The sequence below is a fragment of the Manis pentadactyla genome, chromosome 1 (genome assembly GCF_030020395.1).
Source record: "Manis pentadactyla isolate mManPen7 chromosome 1, mManPen7.hap1, whole genome shotgun sequence".
In the NCBI taxonomy this organism is placed as follows: Eukaryota; Metazoa; Chordata; class Mammalia; order Pholidota; family Manidae; genus Manis; species Manis pentadactyla.
Window position 1 is genome coordinate 71,611,485 of NC_080019.1, and position 23,890 is coordinate 71,635,374.

Sequence of the window (23,890 nt, forward strand, 5' to 3'; positions counted from 1 at the left end):
CCAGTGCCTGCTCACTGTTCTTGCTGCCCTGTTTTCCCAGTATCGAGGGCCCTGCACTCTGGCCCGGATGGCTGGGGCTGGGTGTTCGGCAGCCCTGGGCTCCGTCTCCCTCCCGCTCTGCCTGCTCTTCTCCCGCCGGGAGCTGGGGGGAGGGGCGCTCGGCTCCCGCGGGGCCGGGGCTTGTATCTTACCCCCTTCGCGAGGCGCTGGGTTCTCTCAGGTGTGGATGTGGTCTGGATATTGTCCTGTGTCCTCTGGTCTTTATTCTAGGAAGGGTTGTCTTTGTTATATTTTCATAGATATATGTTGTTTTGGGAGGAGATTTCCGCTGCTCTACTCACGCCGCCATCTTCCGCCCCCCAGTCCTCATTACCTTTTTTCACAAAAACTCACTGTGCTACAGGTAACCTAACATGGTTACAACAATGAACTGTTTCTTACAAAGTTTTTATTGAGTGTTTCAATTAGGAGTGTTTTACTCCATAACTAAAAACACATTGTTTTTAAAGTGTCACTTCTATTAAAACAGCTGCCAGGAATGACTAAAATGAAATAATAGCAGCACTTATCATGTGCTAGAAATTGTTCTCAGAGTTTTACTTGTGTATTAACGCATTTAGTCTTCAATCCTCAAAACGATCTAGTGAGATAGGTATTATCATCATCATTTACATTGCACATGAGGAAGTCAGGTACAGAAGTGAAGTAATTTGCTCAAGGTCACACAGGGAAGTGGTGGCACTGGAATTCAAATTCAGCTATCCTGGCTCCAGTCCCAGCTCTTGGCCACTGAGTATCAAAATCCAGGGAAGATACTTCTGTAAGACATATTTTTTTTAACGAAACCTAAGCATGGCAGGAATGGAATGAAGTAAAAATGGCAAGGGAAATTCCATGCGTTTCTCATGCATTCCGAACATATGAATATATTATTCAAATGTTCAACATAAAATATTGCTTAAATCTAAAATATATTTGTATTTTAATTACAATTTTCCTCATATCAACATTTTTCCTTTAAATATATATTTTTAACAAAGGCTACTAAGGTGAACATTCAAATGTTCTAATTTTCTTTTCAGAGCATTGCCCCAAGTTGGCCCTTAGCAATTCATTTTAGGAAGCAACAAAGTGTTTTCCTTTCTTATCAGAGATGTACTAAACTTCTAAAAGGACACTTAAAAAATATATTTTTCTGATCCTGAATACTTCTCCATTAGCTTCAGTTAAATAAAACAATTTTGAACTTATTATTTAGAAGATTGCTAAGTGAATATTTTCCCACCACGTGTGTATTCTGGATATTAAACCTAAGAGTTGTTCACATGCTAGAGAAAAGTACACAGATCAGCAAGATTTTGCTCTGTAAACTTTTTTTGTAAACTCTTTTTAGGAAAGCAGCTATTAAAAAATCTGAACCCTTCATACCTTTTAAAGAAGGTATTTTGTGTCTATTATTTTTGGATGCTTCCAGGAGACTGTGACAGCAAAGTATACATGGTAGCTGCCTCTGCAAGCACTTATCACTGCTCCCAGAGCAGCCAATTCTACCTCTCAAGGGGACGTTTTGGAAACATACTTTCTTTGGATGGCACAAAGACTGATGGCACCATTGGCACGTGGTGGGTGGGGGCCAGGAAAGCACGACATCTTGTGATGTATGTGACAGTCTCACGGGATGAAACGTAGTTCAGAATCCTGCACATCTCAATGTCCATTTATGAGGAAAAATCTGTATGATCTGAACCTTGAAACCTTTTTTACTTATAAACCCAAAGTTTTTTGCACAGCTTTAAAATTCATTGAAATTTCCTAATATGCAACTGACATTTAAAATATTGTACATTGGTCAGTTAGGAAAGTTCAGAACTTCCCTAGACACAACCCACCATTTTGGTGGGAAAAAGTTTTATCAATGGACACTCTCATGTAACTGAGTCACAACAGTACATTGTTGTCTACATATGATTTTATACACACACACACCAGCCTACTGCATTATGTCCTCTGGTGTAATTATGACCAAGCATTTACATATTGAAATACAAATGAATTATAAATTACTTTCCTTTTGTATCTACTTTATAGTCATTAACATGCATTTTAATCACATGTGGCAATATATTCACAAATCTCACTTCAGGAAAACAAAGGGGATGCTTTTTATAAAAATGGGTTTGACAGAGTGAGGTTTACTGGCTCAGGATGTCAGCTGTAATATTAATTTGCAGATGGAAAATTTAAAGATGACATTTTTCTAGTACACTGGTACAATAAAATTTAGCATTCTGCAATCAAATGTAAAGAAAAACCTGTTCAATGCTCACTTTTGCTTTGGAACTCCTAATTAAATGCCAGTGTGTTCTTGCTGGTGCAACAATCTGTAGTAAGCTTTCAAGTGACTATGTAGATGAGCTGGTGTCATCCCAGGATGGTTGGGCTCAGAGCGGCCTTGTCCGGTCCCCCTCCTCCTCCCTCAGAAGTGGTGTGTAGTTCAAACAGCTTTGTGAGGCAGCGGGCCTGTGGTTCTGCTGCGTGGAAATCAACTGCCACCATCCTCCACATTTCATTTACATACTGTCATACTGACTAAAATAACTTGATGTTCTATTTCTCTCTTTGCTGCAAAGCCAAATGTCTGGTTCATATTTTAGGTATCCATTCTTTTAAAAAGGTCAAATGAAAAGCTGCTTAGTTTGCTGTATGATGATAAACATAATCAAATGCTCAGACATACTTGTATATTATAATTAAGTTTTACAGCAGATAAACATGTGAGAACATAATAAAGCAAGAAATTTTCAGAGAAATGATTATTAGCCAATGCGAAATATACGGAACTCTCATTTTTAATTTGAATGAGTATATTTTTAGTATTCTTTTATGTATCCAGAGTCTTTAGACTTAAAAAGATTCAGATTGACAAACCCTGAAAATACATAAGTGGACGATTAACACTTCAGTTTCTAAAATTCATAGCAGTAGCCCTTATTATGGAAAATTTCAAAATGAACTTGTGGTCCAAAAATTGTTATAACTTCTATTAAATGTGAATGAGTTTGATAAAATTTAAGTAGTACTCATATTTATGTTTCCAGGTAATAAACTTTAGACTATTACCAAATACAAGAGTATATGAACATTTTTTTCAAATGAAAGCATTCACTTAACAAATTAGTTTATTAACACTAAGTTTAAATTTGTGCATAAAACTGCAATAATTCAAATGAAGTAAACAGAGTAAACTATTTATTAAAACACCATGTAATAAAAATAAACACTTTGATCCATGCTACAGTGGTAAACAATTTCCCTCATCAACATGCCACCTAAAAACACAGTTAAATTACAACATATTCTGACCAGAGGCTGGAAATACTTTTGTCCTTTACTACTTAATGATTGAACAGAGGTGAGCGCAGATCTAGGTTTTCTTGATGAGTCAAAGATGATAATCTAACAGATAATTGAAACCCCATATGCCCAAAAGTTAAATTTTATTTAGCCTGTTCACTGGTCCAAACTTAAAAGTTCTCATTATTTCAAACAAAGATTTTGTGAATCGCCCCTCTCCCTCACCAAAAATAAATATTAGGAACAAATTAAGGCTAAAAGTTGGGTTTTGAACTGCACTCTGATATTTTAACATTGTCTCTTTTAACTTAACCATAAGCATGCAAAATGTTCTCTTCTAAATGGAGTTGTTTGCGCAGCCCCTTGGATATTGGTAAGTAAATTATAGTCATTCAATTTGTAGTTCTCTCCTCCTTTAAAGCACTTCTAAGCTGTGTGTGTGTGTGAGAGACACATTCCACAGAGGTAGGAAAGAACATCTTTAATAAATTATCTTCTTAATTGTAGAGAATTTCTGAAAATAAAATTGACAAAATGCTAAACTATGCCTTTTATGAGTCCTAGAGCTCCAGATCCAGCTCCTCCTATTTGAAGAATTAGTCCCTTGGAGTGTGCTAGCCATTACAGGGCACTTGATAACAGGATCCAAGCAGGGCTCTGAACAACTGCACAAAGAAAGCCTTTTACCACTCTCATTTGCCGATTCTTTGGACCACCCAGTCCTGCTGGCAGAGGGGGCAGCGATTGTTCTGTTTCACCCACAAAGACATGCAGCAGTTGTGGAAGGAATGATTACATTCTCCCCAGACCACTGAAAAAAAAAAAAAATTATCTCACATAGTTCAATTTCAATTACTGAGTTCAAAATTATAGCCTATTTTATATTATGAATAATAATCATGGCTTATAATCTTGAATAAAAATGGTTAATTTGTCAAAAATAATTTTTTCATCTATAAATAAAACTTAGATGTGTAAATTACACTTAGTGAGATAAGGCCCTGTGCTTGGGGAACTTTTTATCACTGTTTAGAATTTGTGGGTGATAGGCTAGTGCCCAGCCCCTAATAACTCCACATGATGTCTTCTGGAAGTTAGATTAAAGTACTTAAAGCCCTCATTGGGTCCCAGACTTTAGGCATGCACCCACCTTGGAGACCTTTTGCGCTTTATTTTATTGAAAAATGTCGTCCCAATTTTTATTTACCAAGAGATCATGATGAGTTTTAAATGTCTTCAGTTCACAGTAGGCTGTTATAAATAGATGACATACATCTCAACATTATAATTTGCCCATTTACTGAGTGATTTTCTAGAAGTGGTGATGAACTGTGTTAAGTCACCCATAAACTGTAATTCTGCGTGTGATAGAATGAAATTTTCAAAGTGGCAGGCTGGAAATAGACGCCTCTCTCTCCATGACCAAAGAAAGCTGGGCTATACCTCACAATTACCAAATTAATATTTTTAAACAAACAACATGAAAAAAATTTGGACCAAGGGAAATCACCCACAATCTGAATACACTCTCAAACATGGGTTTCATCTGTCCCTTGCTTGACTGAGCTGTATGTAACAAAACAAGTGAAATCAGAACAAAACAAAACAAAACAAAAAAACGTTTTGCTGAAAATTGCTTTAGGGGGTAAGAAGCAAAAGCAAATCATTCTAAGTGTTTCAGGAGGACAGAACAGGATTTGATCAAAATTGCATAAACCAAGAAGTTGCATGTAAACCACATAATCACAAAGTACAAAGTTAACCTTTCATTCTCGGAAACCCTTTGAACACTTTTACACAGCAATATAGTAGCAATGACCTCAAGAACTAGGATATAAAAACCTTTAAATTGCTTAAAACCATTTAGCCTATGAAATTTTTATAATCCAAGACTATAAGGAAATTTAATAGATTTCTACATACAGAGTATATTCCAAAAAAACTTGACACAAAATTTTTTCTACCTTAGTTGAAAAATTAAAAATTATATCATAAAGAAGTACTGAAAATTGAAATGCTTTATCAGAACAAAACCCAACCAAAACTGACCTATAACATAATAAAAATTTAAATGTTTTGACAAATTTCTTATTTTATAATTTTCTTAGCAGAACATAATTTTTTTTTTTTAATCCAAATGTTTGCTGTGCCTATGTCTGGACTGGATAACCAATTCTTAATTACAGGTAATAAAAGGACTTGCAGATTAATTCCATTAAGGCCTTTTGAGAACCAACACATTTTATATTAATAATGGATCACTGCTTTAGAGTTTAATTTTTGGTGTATTGATAAAGTCTATCTTAATTGCAAATTCGAACATCCCCACTGAGAGAAAACCTTCAGTTGAAAAAGCAAGAGAATGAAATTACAACATACCAACACAATCCTCTTGTTTGTTTTCAGCTTGACATCTAAGACAGGCATCTAAAAGTAAACAAACAGCAATTCTCATTCTGATACTCAGAAATGCAATTTTTAAAACTCAGACACTTCAAAGTCAAATAAAAGCCCAAAGGGTTAGAGATGGGGATAAAAGGCTCATACTACTAATTTCTCATCTGAACATAACTGTTTAAAGATGAATAAAGTACAAAGCACTCTACCAGTTTACTTATGACCAGGAGCAATTTCACAAGGGTTACCGACCCTCTATTTTTACAAGCTCTGATGAAAAGATGTCCTGTCGGTGGATGCAACCACTAGAGAATATGCCATACTCCACCACATTAGAAGTTATAAGCTTACTGGGCATGATCACATAGATCGACCTTAGGGGTAGTTTATTTTCAAGACACCTTTTAAAATCAGCCATGCATGCATACTGGTATTTGCTTATACATACATACATAAACTCCAGAAGGATACTCAAAAAACTAATAAAGTTTACCTGGGATGGAATGGGATAGGAAGTTTTCATTGTATAATTTTCTTAAATTTCTGAATTACATGACTGTATCTATATAAAACTAACTTAAAATTAATTTTTTAAAGGGAATCTCTTGAATACTAGGTTCTCTTTTTTTCTTTTTAAGAAAATGCTGCAGATATGTCTGAGCCCAAAGCATTTATCCAACAATGGCAAAATATTTAAATAAATTACTTGGGGGTAATACTAGGAATGGGAACCTAAATGGTATACTAAGTTTTCAAAACTCACTCTGTACTACTATTTGCTTAATGAAGAATGCAACATAGAATATTTTAGGGACCAATGAAATAGATTCATTCACTAGCTGGGTGAATTCAAAGATGGGTAAAAGGGAGTTCAAACCAACAGGAAAAAAAAACGTTTGTAAGGTAAACTGGAGAAAAATAAATCTGTAAAAATAGACACACCGCGGAGTCAAAGCCTGATTCCCTTCTTAAATTGGATTATGCTCAGGCATTTGTTTGCTCCTCTCTGCATGCTCTTACCCTAAAAAAACACACCACCCTGGCCTCTTCAGTGTAGATTAAAAACAACCACTGCCTCCTGAGGCTTTCTTCAGTTCCACAATTACTGAGTATCTACTCTGTGCAAGGAGCGGGCACTGGGACCACCAAAATAACGAAGCCTCAGTCCCTGGTCTCACTACCACATTCAGAGAACAACTAAATACCATAAGGATCATGACAGAGGTGAAGACATGGCTCTGGTTCTGTGTAATTACAGAATTATAGTTTGTGATCCCTGCCTCTTTCACAAATTAGGGAAGCCAAATATCCAGGCTAACGTATGGCCATTTACAGTTCCTCTGGCTCTGTATAACTTGGCAGTCCTAGCACACATTCTCTTCCTTAGTGGCATTTGCTTATCGTGCCATCTGCTCCTTTCAGGATAGTGGAAACCAAGGACTGATAGATAAGTCGGATCAAAAAGTCATAATAATTCATTTATGTAGTATATGAGATGAATGCCAAAATTTATTAAGGAAATGGGGTTAAGCGGGATTTTGTAGAATCTAGAAATCTGTGAATTATGCTTATACAGCTTTGTTTTGACTGAGATTCACTATCAAAAACTGACCTAAATTGATAAAATCTCCTAAAGTTTCAGAGAAAAAAGTTTTGATGATGTTCCTAATATCTAAAACAGAGTGTTTCTACTGTTACAATAACAATCACACTTTTTAGAATGATGCTAAGGATTGGGAAGTCTAAAAAGCAAACTGTCTTCAGTCACTTGACCACTAAGTGGATTTTAACACCTCATAAACAGTATACAAAGGTCTAGTCCAGAATACTTCCCTGAACTCAAAATGCAGCTGTTGTAAATCTGAATAATTAATCAACAGAATGCTTGCTGTAATTAAAAATGTCAACATTGAATGTGAGTCATTTAATAGCCTACACTTTGGCTTACTTTAAATATCCCAGGAGAGTTTATTTGTTGCAAGATTTCATACATTACTTCAAATTCTGCATTTATATGTACTATTTTCAATTTTTTCTTTGGGGAGAACAATAAAACACCCTTTTAGAAACGTCCTTCGCTTTAAACTAAAGGACGTTTAGGGGATAAAATTTTCAGTAAAGCTTGCTTTGCAAAAGAAAAAGATTAAGTTGCCTAAGTTAAAAATGCTACCCAAACTGGAAAATTATGATTCTAGTTCTTAGTAAGGGGGATGTATTGCAGGCCAATAAACTAGGCACTATTTAGACCTACTATGTAAAATTACTGGCTCATGTTTGAAATCAAGTTCTTTCCAAAGTAAAAAATAAAAATATTTGAATCTCATTGTTGTAAATCCTCTTTGAAACAAATGTTTATGAATAAAAAACAAGAGAGCCTACTAAAGAGACTGTAAATTGAGAAATCTCTTGATTCTGGTAGGTTTAAATTTCATCCAACAAGAAAGGAGGGGATTTCTGTTTTCTCTTAATTTTCTCGTTTTCCAGGGCAAGACCCGAAGATTTCCAATTACAGAAACCTGTTTTCTTCTCCTCCTCCCCAAAACCAACACTTTTAAGATGCTTTCTCAATTGTTTTAAATGCCCTATTTAAAAACGTAACTCGCATTTAAACAGCACCTCTTTTTCAAGATGGTCTGAGATGTTAAACGTGAGAGGATCAAGCTGTTCTGAAAGGCTTCACTTGATCCAATATTTTAATTCAGAACACCATAGAAAGAAGTAGTTGTAAGTATTTATAAAAAAGCGTTCTCCACTAAGGCCTAACTCAGAGCAGGGCAGTATCCTTGCCAGGAAATGACGAGGGGCCAGGAAGGGGATGACGTTTTTATGTTTCTGATTAAAGGGCTTAAATTCTTCAATTACCACGAAACTGAAATATTCTTAAGCTACAATGTGTCTCGTTCAAGACTAGCGGGTGCCATCTGACCCGTCTAGATTCCTCCAGATTTAAAAGCCAGCAGAGCAGCAGTGGCTAATCCAAAAATGCAATGGCCGGCAACACTTTTCTTCCCAGCGCCTTTCAAGAGCAGAACTGAGTCTGTGTCATTTTGGGGGGAACATTACCCCAGAGCTCCACTCTGGTCCGTGACCGGAACCAGTAACGTGTCCTGCGGAATCAGGGCCTTCACCCTGACCCCTTTGCGCTTTTGCTTTGAGGGACGGTGCCGTTCTTCGGCTCACACAAACCCCACCGGCTCCTCCCAGCTCCTATCAGGTCACCCAGTTTTACGTTCTCGGCCACACCCATCACTACCAAGTAATACCTTATCCCCTCTGCTCACTTTCCGTTCCACTCCCTAGAATACCAGCCCCCAGCGCCAGCCAAACGACCGCGCGGCCCCACACCGCGGCCGCAGCCCTCGCACGAGCCGCAGCCGAGGGGTGGTCCTGGGACCCCCGCGCGCGGGCGGTACGCCGCCCGCCCCCGCCCCTCTGGGAAGGGGTCTCTGAGCCTTAGCCGGTCCCTGGAATACAGAAGCGGCAGCCGGAGGCCGTGATGCGGCCCGGGCCTCGCGTGCAGCGCTTACCCATCACCTGGACCCTGCAGATGGCGCACGTATCGCACTCCACGTCCCAGCTCCACATGGCTACCGCATTCCACTTTTTCAGAGAGAACATTTTGTCGCCTCCCGACTTGGAGCCTACGCCCCCGGGGTGAGAGGACAGGGTGCAGGATTCCTCGCCGTCTTCCACGTCGGCCATGGCGGCGGCGCGGAGCCGGCGGCAGAGACGTTGGTTCGGAGGAGGCGGGCGGCTATGGCGGCTCTGTGGGGTCGCCCTACGGGCCACAGCGCCTCCCGCCGGCGGCGGGCCGCCGCAGCATTCACAACAGGGCCCCCCCCGCGATTGGCTGGCGCGGCCCAGTGACGTTGCCTTGCGCCAGCGCCTGGCCGCATTCCCGACCCCGCGCCGGGGCAGTTGATGGCCGAGTGCCAGCTGCGCTCTTCTGGGCTGAAGTCTGACGTCTGCGCCGTGGAGGGCTACTCTCGTGGGAGCGAGCTTACTTTACGCAGGAACCACGTGGCCTGCTGTATGCCCTCGTGAATTTACGGCTCCCAGAAATTGTCTTGTAAATGTGTGTTTGCCTCGCCCCTCCTGAAGGTGAACTCCGTCAAAGCAGACCCCGAGTCTCTGTCTTTGTCTGGTATCCAAAAGACGCCTGGCCTCGGGAGGCACAAGTACTTGTTGAGTGAAAGACTGACCTTGACCATCTTCTAGTTACCTGTTTCAGTGGTTCTCAAACTTTTGGGTCTCAGGATCCCTGCATACTTAAAAATTACTAGGACCTTAAAGAGCTTTTGTTTATGTAGGGTATATATAATTTGCCGCTTTGAAAATTAAAAGAGGAAAACATTTAAATGTACTAATTCATTTAAAAGCAACAGTAATAAACCCGTTACAAGTTATCATTAGAATGATGACGTCACATCGTGTAGCTTCTGGAAAATTCCACCGTACACTCATAGGATAGTGAAATGAGGGAAATAGCTCTGAATATTGTTACGCAAATCGTTTTGACCCCCGTTCCGCTAAAAGGATGCCAGGGCCCTGGGGTGGTGGAGGGGGCACACTCTGAGCCCCTCTGATCTGGTTTAACCTCCTCCTTTCATAAGTAGGAGTAATGAGGTCCAGAAAAGTGAGTAATTGAATTGAGTCAAGGCGACAGTTTTGAAACCTGGTTTCTTCTATTGCTATCCCAGGGTTACATTCTTCTGTTTTACAAAGACGACATCTCCATTTAAAAGGTAAGACAGTTGAGGCACAGAGAGCCTAAGGAGATGCCTGATCACCACCACTACCTAGTGGTGGACACCTGCTGTGCCAGGTCTGGGATTCGGACCTTCCCACCTCCTTTCTGGGCTTCTCAACATCTTAACTACTGATCAAGCCCTGTAGCGGGATGGGTGCTAACCGAAGTCAGGGAGTCTGGCAGAGGAGACAAGATATCGACACAGGATCATATTGCTAGATGCTTTGTGTGCTGTTTATTGAGTGGTAGTTAAGTGCTGTGAGGGACACAGATATCCCTGAGGATTGATGCAATAAGGAAAAGCCTCTTGGAACTGTTGAATTTTGAACTTGGGGGAGATGGGAGGCCCTCAAGCCTTCTCCTTCTTTTTTTTCCTATTTTTTCTTGTGTAGCTGTTCTAAGTGAAATAACTGGATCACTCAATTCTAGTATCAACACTAACAGCAATGAAAACAGCCAGTAATATTTATTTTTGAACATGTACTATGAAATAAGTATTGCCCTAAAGTGTTTGACATGTGGCAGGCATCTCATTCAATGCTCACCAAATGAAACAGGTGCTTTTCTTACCAGGGGAAACTGAGACACAATGAGTTTAACTGACTTGCCCGAAGTCATACACCTAGAAAGCAGCAGGTTTCCACAGAGAATTCTGATTCAAATAACTCCCCAGTCCATGCTTTTTTTCATCCCCAACCCCACATTGTCATGGCATATAAAATGCAACAAATCCAATTTATCATCCATGCATAGACATACATAGATCAACCACACCTTTTCTATTTCCCTTGGAACTGTGACATCTTGGTGGAGGGGGGATTAGAAATTTTTTCATCTGGGAAGATCCCCATTTTCTGGAATGTTGTCTTTTAGAAAGTGGTGATTATTTCTAAACATTTCTATTGTTTCTGACTACAAATATTTTTATGAAAGAAGAATCTTTCTTTCTTAGATGACTATTTTGACCTTAAAATCATATATTTCACATGCACAAGAAAAGCCCCAGAGAAGAATCTCGTTTATTTTTACTAAGACCTACTTGTGAAATCCACATTTAGAAAATGACAAGCATGATAGGATTAATACTACTTTAAACTTTCATAAAGTAGTCTTATCAAACTTTAGAACTTGAAAGGGGCTTGATTACAGTGAAAAAAATTATTATTAGAACAAGCAGTATCTTTCTAGGCATATCTGGTTAGCAATGGAAGTAGACAGCTTCCGTAAGGAAATATGGCATCCATATTCAGTTTGTAGCCTATGAAATAATAAACAGGAAATCATAAATTTAAAAAAGAGAAAAGGAAGTTCAACTTCACACAATAGAGAGTAAACATATGTAATCCATTACCCCTGAAGGAGTATTATACGACTCATGAAGCGTTTAGTTAGCTGAATTCACCATATCAGATCCACAGTAAGCCAACAAACAGGACTGAGGTAGGAGGTGGGGGAGTTAGAAGAGGCAGGGTTTGTGCTAATTTTTGAGGAACTATGTTGTTACCCTAATACTTGTCCTTTGGTACAGTCAAGATCCATCATAATGGAACTATGGTTTAGGGAACTATTACGTAGAACCAGGTAACAGGACAAAATCCACCGCTGACGGCAGTATCTACCCTGCTGAGTGCCTAGGCTCTGTACAGTGCCCCCTGGTGTCTGCAACTCACGGACACAGATCTCCAAAGCACACCTCTTTCTTCTTACGGGTAATATTGGATTTCTTGCTGCTTTTCCAAATAGATCTGAAGGTGTCTGAAGAGATCTGAGGGGTGACTGTAATTTTCTTTTTTTTTAGGTAATTATTTTTTATTGAAGGGTAGTTGACACACAGTATTACATTACATTAGTTTCAGGTGTACAACACAGTGATTCAACATTTATATAAATGATAATTCTAGGTACCAGCTATCACCATACGAAGTTGTTACAATATTTTGACTATATTCCTTATGCTATACATTACATCCCGGTTACTTACTTATTTTACAATTGGAAGTGTGTACTTTTTTGTTGTTGTTGTGAGGGCATCTCTCATATTTATTGATCAAATGGTTGTTAACAACAATAAAATTCTGTATAGGGGAGTCAATGCTCAATGCACAATCATTAATCCACCCCAAGCCTAATTTTCGTCAGTCTCCAATCTTCTGAAGCATAACGAACAAGTTCTTACATGGAGAACAAATTCTTACATAGTGAAAAAGTTACATGGTGAACAGTACAAGGGCAGTCATCCCAGAAACTTTTGGTTTTGCTCATGCATTATGAACTATAAACAGTCAGTTCAAATATGAATACTCATTTGATTTTTATACTTGACTTATATGTGGATACCACATTTCTCTCTTTATTATTATTATTTTTAATAAAATGCTGAAGTGGTAGGTAGATACAAGATAAAGGTAGAAAACATAGTTTAGTGTTGTAAGAGAGCAAATGTAGATGATCAGGTGTGTGCCTGTAGACTATGTGTTAATCCAAGCTAGACAAGGGCAATAAAACATCCACGTATGCAGAAGATTTCTCTCAGAACAGGGGGGGTGAGGTTCTAAGCCTCACCTCTGTTGATCACCAATTTATCACCTGATGGCCCCCCTGTGACTGTGCCTGTCTTAGGTTGTTCCTCCCTTGAGGAATCTTACCCGTCTCTGGCTAACCAGTCATCTTCGGGGGCCATACAGGGAAATGTAAAGTTGGTAAGTGAGAGAGAAGCCTTATTGTTTGAAAAGGTTAGCTTTTTACTTCTTTGCATATTTATGCCCTGTGGCTTCTATGCCCAGCATTTGTCTTGAGGTATCTTTACCACTTGGAAGAATTATGATACTCAGTAAATTTGATATGAGGCACAAATTCTATTTAAGGATTGTAATTAGGAAGGAAGAAGAAAAGCTATAGAAGTAGCAGGCGGAAGAAAACCTGGGAAGATGGATTATTTCTTTGACATATCTTCTTGTAGAGTAACTTCAGCATGTATAGGTTTTAAACTAATTAAATTGCGCACATACATTAACATAATAGGAGTATAGTTACATAACCTAAGCATACCTGTAATTACCAGCCATCTCCAGTGTAACCAAGAAAACCAGTTAGGCACCTTAGGCATTTGTGAAAACTTATCTATGATATGGTGGATATTGTCCAACTGAGCTTGAACAGTCTGAGAGAAATCAGACAAATTAAAACAACCCATTCCTGGGGACTGTTCATATCCCATATGTTCTTTTAACAGTAAATAGTCTGTAGTTGTAAGATTTTGGAGCGCTACAATTTGCACTTCTCCTAATTCTTGTTTGAGTTCCAACAATATAGATTCACTCAAATTTGTTGTTTTACTGTATGCAGAGGCCAGCTTAGAAATCTCCTTCTTCATTCCCATGGCAAGTCCAGGAACTGGTTGGATGAGTGCATCTACAGCTGTAGCAGTGTGTGGATCTTTGTTGGGGTTTTTTGATGATCATCTTCTGGCATGAGTCTTCCAGAGAGTGCTGATGTTGGAAGTTCTTTTTCATATCGTATCTTAGTTCATTTTCGGGGTAGCCCAATTAGGCTTTGATCCTCTGTATAAACACAAACAGACCCTTAGCCTACACTTTTATATGCCCTTTATACCCTTGTGTAGAACTCATTGGAGGTTACCACACAGAAACTGCCCTTTTTTTTTTGGTATCACTAATCTACACTTACATGACGAATATTATGTTTACTAGGCTCTCCCCTATACCAGGTCCCCCCTATAAACCCCTTTACAGTCACTGTCCATCAGCATAGCAAAATGTTGTAGAATCACTACTTGCCTTCTCTGTGTTGTACAGCCCTCCCTTTTCTCCTACCCCCCCACGTATGTTAATCTTAATACCCCCCTACTTCTCCCCCCCTTATCCCTCCCTACCCACCCATCCTCCCCAGTCCCTTTCCCTTTGGTACCTGTTAGTCCATTCTTGAGTTCTGTGATTCTGCTGCTGTTTTGTTCCTTCAGTTTTTCCTTTGTTCTTATATTCCACAGATGAGTGAAATCATTTGGTATTTCTCTTTCTCCGCTTGGCTTGTTTCACTGAGCATAATGCCCTCCAGCTCCATCCAAGTTGCTGCAAATGGTAGGATTTGCCCTTTTCTTATGGCTGAGTAGTATTCCATTGTGTATATGTACCACATCTTCTTTATCCATTCATCTATCGATGGATATTTAGGTTGCTTCCAATTCTTGGCTATTGTAAATAGTGCTGCGATAAACATAGGGGTGCATTGGTCTTTATCGTACTTGATTGCTGTATTCTTAGGGTAAATTCCTAGGAGTGCAATTCCTGGGTCAAATGGTAAGTCTGTTTTGAGCATTTTGATGTACCTCCATACTGCTTTCCACAATGGTTGAACTAACTTACATTCCCACCAGCAGTGTAGGAGGGTTCCCCTTTCTCCACAGCCTCGCCAACATTTGTTGTTGTTTGTCTTTTGGATGGCAGCCATCCTTACTGGTGTGAGGTGATACCTCATTGTAGTTTTAAGTTGCATTTCTCTGATAATTAGCGATGTGGAACATCTTTTCATGTGTCTGTTGGCCATATGTATTTATGTTTTGGAGAACTGTCTGTTCAGTTCCTCTGCCCATTTTTTAATTGGGTTATTTGTTTTTTGTTTGTTGAGGCATGTGAGCTCTTTATATATTCTGGACGTCAAGCCTTTATCGGATCTGTCATTTTCAAATATATTCTCCCATACTGTAGGGTTCCTTTTTGTTCTATTGATGGTGTCTTTTGCTGTACAGAAGCTTTTCAGCTTAATATAGTCCCGCTTGCTCATTTTTGCTGTTGTTTTCCTTGCCCGGGGAGATATGTTCAAGAAGAGGTCACTCATGTTTATGTCTAAGAGGTTTTTGCCTATGTTTTCTTCCAAGAGTTTAATGGTTTCATGACTTACATTCAGGTCTTTGATCCATTTTGAGTTTACTTTTGTATATGGGGTTAGACAATGGTCCAGTTTCATTCTCCTACATGTAGCTGTCCAGTTTTCCCAGCACCATCTGTTGAAGAGACTGTCATTTCGCCATTGTATTTCCATGGCTCCTTTATTAAATATTAATTGACCATATATATTTGGGTTAATGTCTGGATTCTCTAGTCTGTTCCATTGGTCTGTGGCTCTGTTCTTGTGCCAGTACCAAATTGTCTTGATTACTATGGCTTTATAGTAGAGCTTGAAGTTGGGGAGTGAGATCCCCCCTACTTTATTCTTCTTTCTCAGGATTGCTTTGGATATTCAGGGTCTTTGGTGTTTCCATATGAATTTTTGAATTATTTGTTCCAGTTCATTGAAGAATGTTGCTGGTAGTTTCATAGGGATTGCATCAAATCTGTATATTGCTTTGGGCAGGATGGCCATTTTAACGATATTAATTCTTCCTAGCCATGAGCATGGGATGAGTTTCCATCTGTTAGTGTCCCCTTTAATTTCTATTAGGAGTGAATTGTAGTTTTCAGAGTATAAGTGTTTCACTTCTTTGGTTAGGTTTATTCCTAGGTATTTTATTCTTTTTGATGCAATTGTGAATGGAGTCGTTTTCCTGATTTCTCTTTCTGTTGGTTCATTGTTAGTGTATAGGAAAGCCACAGATTTCTGTGTGTTGATTTTGTATCCTGCAACTTTGCTGTATTCCGATATCAGTTCGAGTAGTTTTGGGGTGGAGTCTTTAGGGTTTTTTATGTACAGTATCATGTCATCTGCAAATAGTGACAGTTTAACATCTACTTTACCAATCTGGATTCCTTGTATGTTTTTGTTTTGTCTGATTGCCGTGGCTAGGACCTCCAGTACTATGTTAAATAACAGTGGGAAGAGTGGGCATCCCTGTCTAGTTCCCGGTCTCAGAGGAAATGCTTTCAGCTTCTCTCTGTTCAGTATAATGTTGGCTGTCGGTTTATCATAGATGGCCTTTATTATGTTGAGGTACTTGCCCTCTATTCCCATTTTGCTGAGAGTTTTTATCATGAATGGATGTTGAACTTTGTCAAATGCTTTTTCAGCATCTATGGAGATGATCATGTGGTTTTTGTCTTTCTTTTTGTTGATGTGGTGGATGATGTTGATGGACTTTCGAATGTTGTACCATCCTTGCATCCCTGGGATGAATCCCACTTGGTCATGGTGTATGATCCTTTTGATGTATTTTTGAATTCGGTTTGCTAATATTCTGTTGAGTATTTTTGCATCTACGTTCATCAGGGATATTGGTCTGTAGTTTTCTTTTTTGGTGGGGTCTTTGCCTCGTTTTGGTATTAGGGTGATGTTAGCTTCATAGAATGAGTTTGGGAGTATCCCTTCCTCCTCTATTTTTTGGAAAACTTTAAGGAGAATGGGTATTATGTCTTCCCTGTATGTCTGATAAAATTCCGAGGTAAATCCATCTGGCCCGGGGGTTTTGTTCTTTGGTAGTTTTTTGATTACCGCTTCAAATTCATTGGTGGTAATTGGTCTGTTTAGATTTTCTGTTTCTTTCTGGGTCAGTCTTGGAAGGTTGTATTTTTCTAGGAAGTTGTCCATTTCTCCTAGGTTTCCCAGCTTGTTAGCATATAGGTTTTCATAGTATTCTCTAATAATTCTTTGTATTTCTGTGGGGTCCGTCGTGATTTTTCCTTTCTTGTTTCTGATACTGTTGATTTGTGTTGACTCTCTTTTCTTCTTAATAAGTCTGGCTAGAGGCTTATCTATTTTGTTTATTTTCTCGAAGAACCAGCTCTTGGTTTCATTGATTTTTGCTATTGTTTTATTCTTCTCAATTTTTAAAATTTCTTTTCTCATCTTTATTATGTCCCTCCTTCTGCTGACCTTAGGCCTCATTTGTTCTTCTTTTTCCAACTTCGATAATTGTGACATTAGACCATTCATTTGGGATTGTTCTTCCTTTTATAAATATGCTTGGATTGCTATATACTTTCCTCTTAAGACTGCTTTTGCTGTGCCCCACAGAAGTTGGGGCTTAGTGTTGTTGTGGTCATTTGTTTCCATATATTGCTGGATCTCCATTTTGATTTGGTCACTGATCCATTGATTATATAGGAGCGTGTTGTTAAGCCTCCATGTGTTTGTGAGCCTTTTTGCTTTCTTTGTACAGTTTATTTCTAGTTTTATGCCTTTGTGGTCTGAAAAGTTGGTTGGTAGGATTTCAATCTTTTGGAATTTACTGAGGCTCTTTTTGTGGCCTAGTATGTGGTCTATTCTGGAGAATGTTCCATGTGCACTTGAGAAGAATGTGTATCCTGTTGCTTTTGGATGTAGAGTTCTGTAGATGTCTATTAGGTCCATCTGCTCTACTGTGTTGTTCAGTGCTTCCGTGTCCTTACTTATTTTCTTCCCGGTGGATCTATCCTTTGGGGTGTGTGGTGTGTTGAAGTCTCCTAGAATGAATGCATTGCAGTCTATTTCCCCCTTTAGTTCTGTTAGTATTTGTTTCACATATGCTGGTGCTCCTGTGTTGGGTGCATATATATTTAGAATGGTTATATCCTCTTGTTGGACTGAGCCCTTTATCATTATGTAGTGTCCTTCTTTATCTCCTGTTACTTTCTTTGTTTTGAAGTCTATTTTGTCTGATATTAGTACTGCAACCCCTGCTTTCTTCTCGCTGTTGTTTGCCTGAAATATGTTTTCCGTCCCTTGACTTTTAGTCTGTACATGTCTTTGGGTTTGAGGTGAGTTTCTTGTAAGCAGCATATAGATGGGTCTTGCTTTTTTATCCATTCTATTACTCTGTGTCTTTTGATTGATGCATTCAGTCCATTAACATTTAGGGTGACTATTGAAAGATATGTACTTATTGCCATTGCAGGCTTTAAATTCGTGGTTACCAAAGGCTCAAGGTTAGCCTCTTTAGTATCTTACTGCCTAACTTAGCTCGCTTATTGAGCTGTTATATACACTGTCTGGAGATTCTTTTCTTCTCTCCCTTCTTATTCCTCCTCCTTCATTCTTCATATGTTGGGTGTTTTCTTCTGTGCTCTTTCTAGGAGTGCTCCCATCTAGAGCAGTCCCTGTAAGATGTTCTGTGGAGGTGGTTTGTGGGAAGCAAATTCCCTCAGCTTTTTTTTGTCTGGGAATTGTTTAATCCCACCATCATATTTGAATGATAGTTGTGCTGGATACAGTATCCTTGGTTCAAGGCCCTTCTGTTTCATTGCATTTAATATATCATGCCATTCTCTTCTGGCCTGTAGGGTTTCTGTCGAGAAGTCTGATGTTAGCCTGATGGGTTTTCCTTTATAGGTGACCTTTTTCTCTCTAGCTGCCTTTAAAACTCTTTCCTTGTCCTTGATCTTTGCCATTTTAATTATTATGTGTCTTGGTGTTGTCCTTCTTGGATCCTTTCTGTTGGGCGTTCTGTGTATTTCCGTGGTCTGTTCGACTATTTCCTCCTCCAGTTTGGGGAAGTTTTCAGCAATTATTTCTTCCAAGATACTTTCCATCCCTTTTCCTCTCTCTTCTTCTTCTGGTACCCCTACAATACGGATATTGTTCCTTTTGGATTGGTCACACAGTTCTCTTAACATTGTTTCATTCCTGGAGATCCTTTTATCTCTCTCTATGTCAGCTTCTATGCGTTCCTGTTCTCTGTTTTCTATTCCATCAATGGCCTCTTGCATCCTATCCATTCTGCTTATAAACCCGTCCAGAGTTTGTTGCATTTCTGTGATCGCCTTTCTGGCATCTGTGATCTCCCTCCAGACTTCATCCCATTTCTCTTGCGTATTTCTCTGCATCTCTGTCAGCATGTTTATGATTCTTATTTTGAATTCTTTGTCAGGAAGACTGGTTAGGTCTGTCTCCTTCTCTGGTGTTGTCTCTGTGATCTTTGTCTGCCTGTAGTTTTGCCTTTTCATGGTGATAGGAGTAGTTTGCAGAGCTGGGACGAGTGACGGCTGGAAGAACTTCCCTTCTTGTTGGTTTGTGGCCTTCCTCTCCTGGGAGAACAGCGGCCTCTAGTGGCTTGTGCTGGGTAGCTGCGCACAGACAGGGCTTCTGCTTCCTGCCCGGCTGCTATGGAGTTTATCTCTGCTGTTGCTGTGGGCGTGGCCTGGCTGGGGCAGCTCCTCCAAAATGGTGGAGTCGCATTGGAGGGGGAGCGGCCTGGAGGCTATTTATCTCCGTAAGGGGCCTCCCTGCTCCCTGCAGCCCAGGGGATTAGGGTGCCCAGAGATCCCCGGATTCTCTACCTCTGGATTAAGTGTCCCGCCCTGCCCCTTTAAGACTTCCAAAAAGCACCTGCCAAAACAAAACAACGACCACAAAAAAAAATTAAATAAAATAAAAATTTTTTTAAATAAATAAATAAATAATAATAAAAAATGGCAGCTCGTTTTTCTTTATTCTCCGGCACCAGTCTCAGGCGTCTGCTGACCAGTCTTGCTGCCCTGTTTAACTAGTACTGGGGTCCCTATTCCTTTATGACTTCCAAAAAGCGCTCGCCAAAACAGAAAAAAAAAATGGCCGCTTGCTTTTCTTATGTCCTCTGGCGCCAGGCCTCCAGTACCCGCTCACTGTTCTTGCTGCCCTGTTTCCCTAGTATCCAGGGCCTCCCGCGCATGCACTGTGTCTGAGCTTTGGTCCGGATGGCTGGGGCTGGGTGTTCAGCAGTCCTGGGCTCCTTCTCCCTCCCGCTCTGCCTATTCTTCTCCCGCCGGGAGCTGGGGGGAGGGGCGCTCGGGTCCCCCAGGGCCGGGGCTTGTATCTTACCCCCTTCGCGAGGCGCTGGGTTCTCGCAGGTGTGGATGTGGTCTGGATATTGTGCTGTGTCCTCTGGTCTCTATTCTAGGAAGAGTTGTCTTTGTTATATTTTCATAGATAAATGTGGTTTTGGGAGGAGATTTCCGCTGTTCTACTCACGCCGCCATCTTGGCTCCACCGGTGACTGTAATTTTTTAATACTGGTAGTTTACCTGGGAGAGGAAAGAACAAAATAGTAAATGGGTAGGAAATCTCACAACTCCATCTGATAGACTGGATATTAAGCTTCTGAGAGGGGCATTCTCACATATTCTTAATAGCTGGACAACTTTCCTCTCATCTAATACCCTTTCCCTTTATCTTGATGTGAGTGATCCATAACAATTATTTTATTTCTGTAATAATTTCTTAGCTAGTCCTTTCTTTTCCATTCCTGTTGTCATATCTTTTACCTGGATGATAGCTGTAGGTTTCTAACTGGTCTTCTAACCCCAGATTTCCCATCCCTAAATCCATCCTGGGCTCTACTTCCAGATTACTTATCTGAAAGCAAAATTCTGATTGAAAGGAAAGGAGCGACACACAGCAGCAATTCACTGGAGAATTCCGCTTTATTAGGGAAAGGTGCTGGGTTATATAGGAAGGGGCATGGGGTGATTGTGGTGTTACTTCTACGGGGCTGGTGGCTATTGGCTAGGAGCTGGGATTAGGGGGCGAGGGGCGATTGGGCTTCAGGTGGCACCGGCGGGAACTGAGGACCCAGAAGAGAAGCAGGAGGTTCGCCATCTTATGGGTGGGGGCCCTTCATTCCCCCCTTTCTCTTCTATGGGCTTGTGGACGTTGCTTTCTCTCTGACTGCTTCCTGCTGAACAGGGGTGGAGAAGGGAGTGAGGGCTTGAGGTCTGGGAGGAAAGGGTTGATAGGACTCCCCACAGTAAGGACGAGTAGATGTGGACTTCTTCAGGTTGGAAATCAATGAAGGTTCCCTGTAACTATAGGTTGAGGACTTGTTGATTCTAATGGTGCCAAGAGAATACGGGTGCCAGAAGCCAGGCGTCTGCGGCCATTGTTTCCAGGAACAGTTTCCAGTGGAGAGAGGGGTCCATCTCAGTGTGTGGTGAGGAGGTTACATGAGGGTGAGGGATCTTCTGTGGCTAAAAGCTGGTAGTTCCTGAGTAAAAGCTGGTTGAAAGTTTGATTAGAGATTTTACCGACTTGGGATTTGATAAACTTTACTATACAAGGTAAGAAGAGACAGGCGAGAAGAATGATTATTATAGGGCCTGCAATGGGCCACAGCCAGGTGAGGAAGGGGTTTGTTAGTATTGAAGAGAATGGGTTGGAATTGGAAGCAGAGTGGAGGCTGGAGGCAAGGTCGGTGAGTTTGGTAATGTCAGTTTCTACAATGCCGGATTCGTTGATGTAATAGCAGCACTCTTCTTGAAGGAAGACGCAGGTGCCGCCCTTTTCGGCTGTAAGCAGATCTAAGGCCCACCGGTTTTAAAGGGTGACCTTAGCTAGCAAAGTGACCTGTCTTTGGAGAGAGGCCAGGGAATCAGCAGTGGATGTCAGGGCTCCCTCAAGTTTGGCGTTGAGATCTCTAATTGCCCATAGAGAGTGACCCAAGGCTCCTCCCGAAAACCCTGCCCCAATGGCTGAGGTGGTCAAAGAGATACAAACCATGATGGGAAGGAAAGCAGCCCTTTTTGTGTGTGAGGGCAAGGGAGGTTGGAGCTCAAGAAATTCTGCCATGCTGTAAAGTGTAAGCTGTGGGATTAGGGTGACGAGAATGCAGGGTATATTGGAGTTGGGAGGCAGTGAGTTAAAAAGACTGCCATTGTACCAAAAGAAGTGACCTGGTTGTGTAAAAGTCTTAGAGCCGGAGGTAGGGGTATAGATAGAGAGACAGTAAAGTGCGCTGGAGGGGGGAGGGGTTGGGCCTACACAGTGGTGGATGGTGAGATTATCTGCGTATTCTGGTTCCCATAGGGGTATGTCTGCCAGGGGATGGAGGGGGTTGTCCTTCTGCATGGAAGGAGTAGTTGGAAATATTAAGGGGCACGGCGGCCAGCAGTGGGCGTTGTAGTGATGCGCACAAGAAACAACTGGCGGTGTTGAGCGTGTGGTTGAGAAAGATGGTGGTGTCTTGAATGAGCTGTAACCAAGAGTAGGAGCGGGGGTAAGAAGATGAAGAGGCACCGTCAAGAGTTTGGACAATAACTTTTTCGGAATGTCCGATGTCTGATGCAACTTGAGAGATCTGGGAATGAGAGGGAACATACTTTCGAGAGATATGAAGGGTACCGTGGGGGGTCGAGGATCCCCCCATAGTAAACTGAGGCTGTGACACTGGTGGCCCATTGAGAGTTCCAGGGATCTGGGATTGATAAGGAGAATGAGCTGTTGAGATATTTTATGAAACGGTTGGAGGAGTAATACTGTGGATACTGGGAGTTGCCCATGTAGTGAATGATGCAAGACCTGTGGGACAACCCCTGTAGGTATCTGGCCATCACCTGCAATAGGCTTGTTTTTGGTCATAGAGGAAGCAGAGGTAGGGAGAATAAAGGTAGCTGCTAGTGAACACTTCGTTGGAGGGAGGAAAGTGGAGGTATAAAGGCTCGGAGCAGCCTTTCAGAGGGCAGTCTGATGTGGCAATGAGGGCAGTAATTTTTGTTTGATGCTGTGTGTAAGTCTGTCTAACTTTGAATCGCCATACAAAGGAGGCTGGGGTGGCGGGGAAGACAATAGGAATGAGGAAAACAAGCAAGAGAGAGCGAGGGAGCAGTAAAGGAGGAAAAAGTCATGATTCGGGTATGAATGGCAAAGGGGGTGAACGGGATTTTGGAGGAAAGAGGACAGTAAGGTCAGGAGTCTGGAGGGAGGGAGAGTCTGTAAACTTTTGTAGGTTAAGAGATCCTTTAGGTGATGTGGGGACAGAATGGTAAGGGGCGCCCCGAATGTCAGTTTATGAGCTTCCTTCTGCAAGAGCTGCCCAGCGGCTAATGCCCGTAGGCAGGGGGCCCATCCCCGAACTGTGGGGGTCTAATTGCTTGGAAAGATAAGCTACTGGGGCAAAGGATGGGCCATAATGTTGGCCTAGGACTCTTAGAGCTTGACTGGACCTCTCATGAATGTATAATGAGAAGGGCTTCAACAAATCAGGAAGATGGAGAGCTGGGGCTTCCACAAGGGCTTGACGGAGATTAATGAAGGGGTGTTGGGGTGAGGAGGATAATGGTTCTTCAGGGGGGCCCTTGCTGAGGTCGTATAGGGGTCTTGCCAACAGGGAGAAGTTAGGGATCCATGCTCTAAAATACCCAGCCAGGCCTAGGAAGGAAAGGATTTCTGTCTTGGTTTTGGGAACGGGTAGGTCAGAGAGGAGCCGTTTTCTGTAAAAAATCTTGGGAGGAGGGGTCCAGAGGGATAGAAAAAAAATGCATCCTTGAGATCTAGGACTGAGAAGTGGGAGGCCAAGGCAGGGATCTACGATAAAAGGGTGTATGGATTTGGGACTAAGGGATGGATAGGGACGATGGCCATGTTGATGAGGCGAAGGTCTTGGACGAAGCAGAAAGATCCATTGGTTTTTTTAACAGCTAATATGGGGGTATTAAACGGGGAGTGAGTGGGTCTGAGGTAATTTTTGTTTAAAAGATCTTGAATGATGGGTTG

General features: G+C 41.1%; 2 protein-coding genes and 1 pseudogene across 4 annotated transcripts in view; all 3 read right to left on the reverse strand.

The window, feature by feature from the left end:
* GRK7 (G protein-coupled receptor kinase 7) overlaps positions 1 to 3,097 on the reverse strand; it is a 59,083-nt gene extending 55,986 nt beyond the window's left edge. Inside the window, exon 1 of the mRNA XM_057498420.1 lies at positions 374 to 3,097. The gene's annotated coding sequence lies outside the window, so the exon portion shown is untranslated. The remainder of the gene's footprint in view (positions 1 to 373) is intronic.
* A 723-nt stretch (positions 3,098 to 3,820) lies between these two features.
* Positions 3,821 to 9,688, reverse strand: RNF7 (ring finger protein 7). Of its 3 annotated transcripts, none has more exons than XM_036877261.2 (3): positions 9,286 to 9,680; positions 5,734 to 5,781; positions 3,821 to 4,165 (listed from the first exon to the last, which is right to left on the reverse strand). In XM_036877261.2, the coding sequence occupies exons 1-3, from the start codon at positions 9,451 to 9,453 to the stop codon at positions 4,109 to 4,111; spliced, it is 273 nt and encodes a 90-aa protein (XP_036733156.1). In that variant the 5' UTR covers positions 9,454 to 9,680; the 3' UTR covers positions 3,821 to 4,108. The 3 variants fall into 3 exon arrangements, with proteins under 3 accessions (XP_036733156.1, XP_036733154.1, XP_036733155.1); XM_036877259.2 differs by having other exon boundaries at positions 9,279 to 9,658; XM_036877260.2 differs by lacking the exon at positions 3,821 to 4,165 and adding an exon at positions 4,369 to 4,605 and having other exon boundaries at positions 9,279 to 9,688.
* A 2,398-nt stretch (positions 9,689 to 12,086) lies between these two features.
* Positions 12,087 to 23,890, reverse strand: part of LOC118908173 (uncharacterized) — a 65,992-nt pseudogene continuing 54,188 nt past the window's right edge.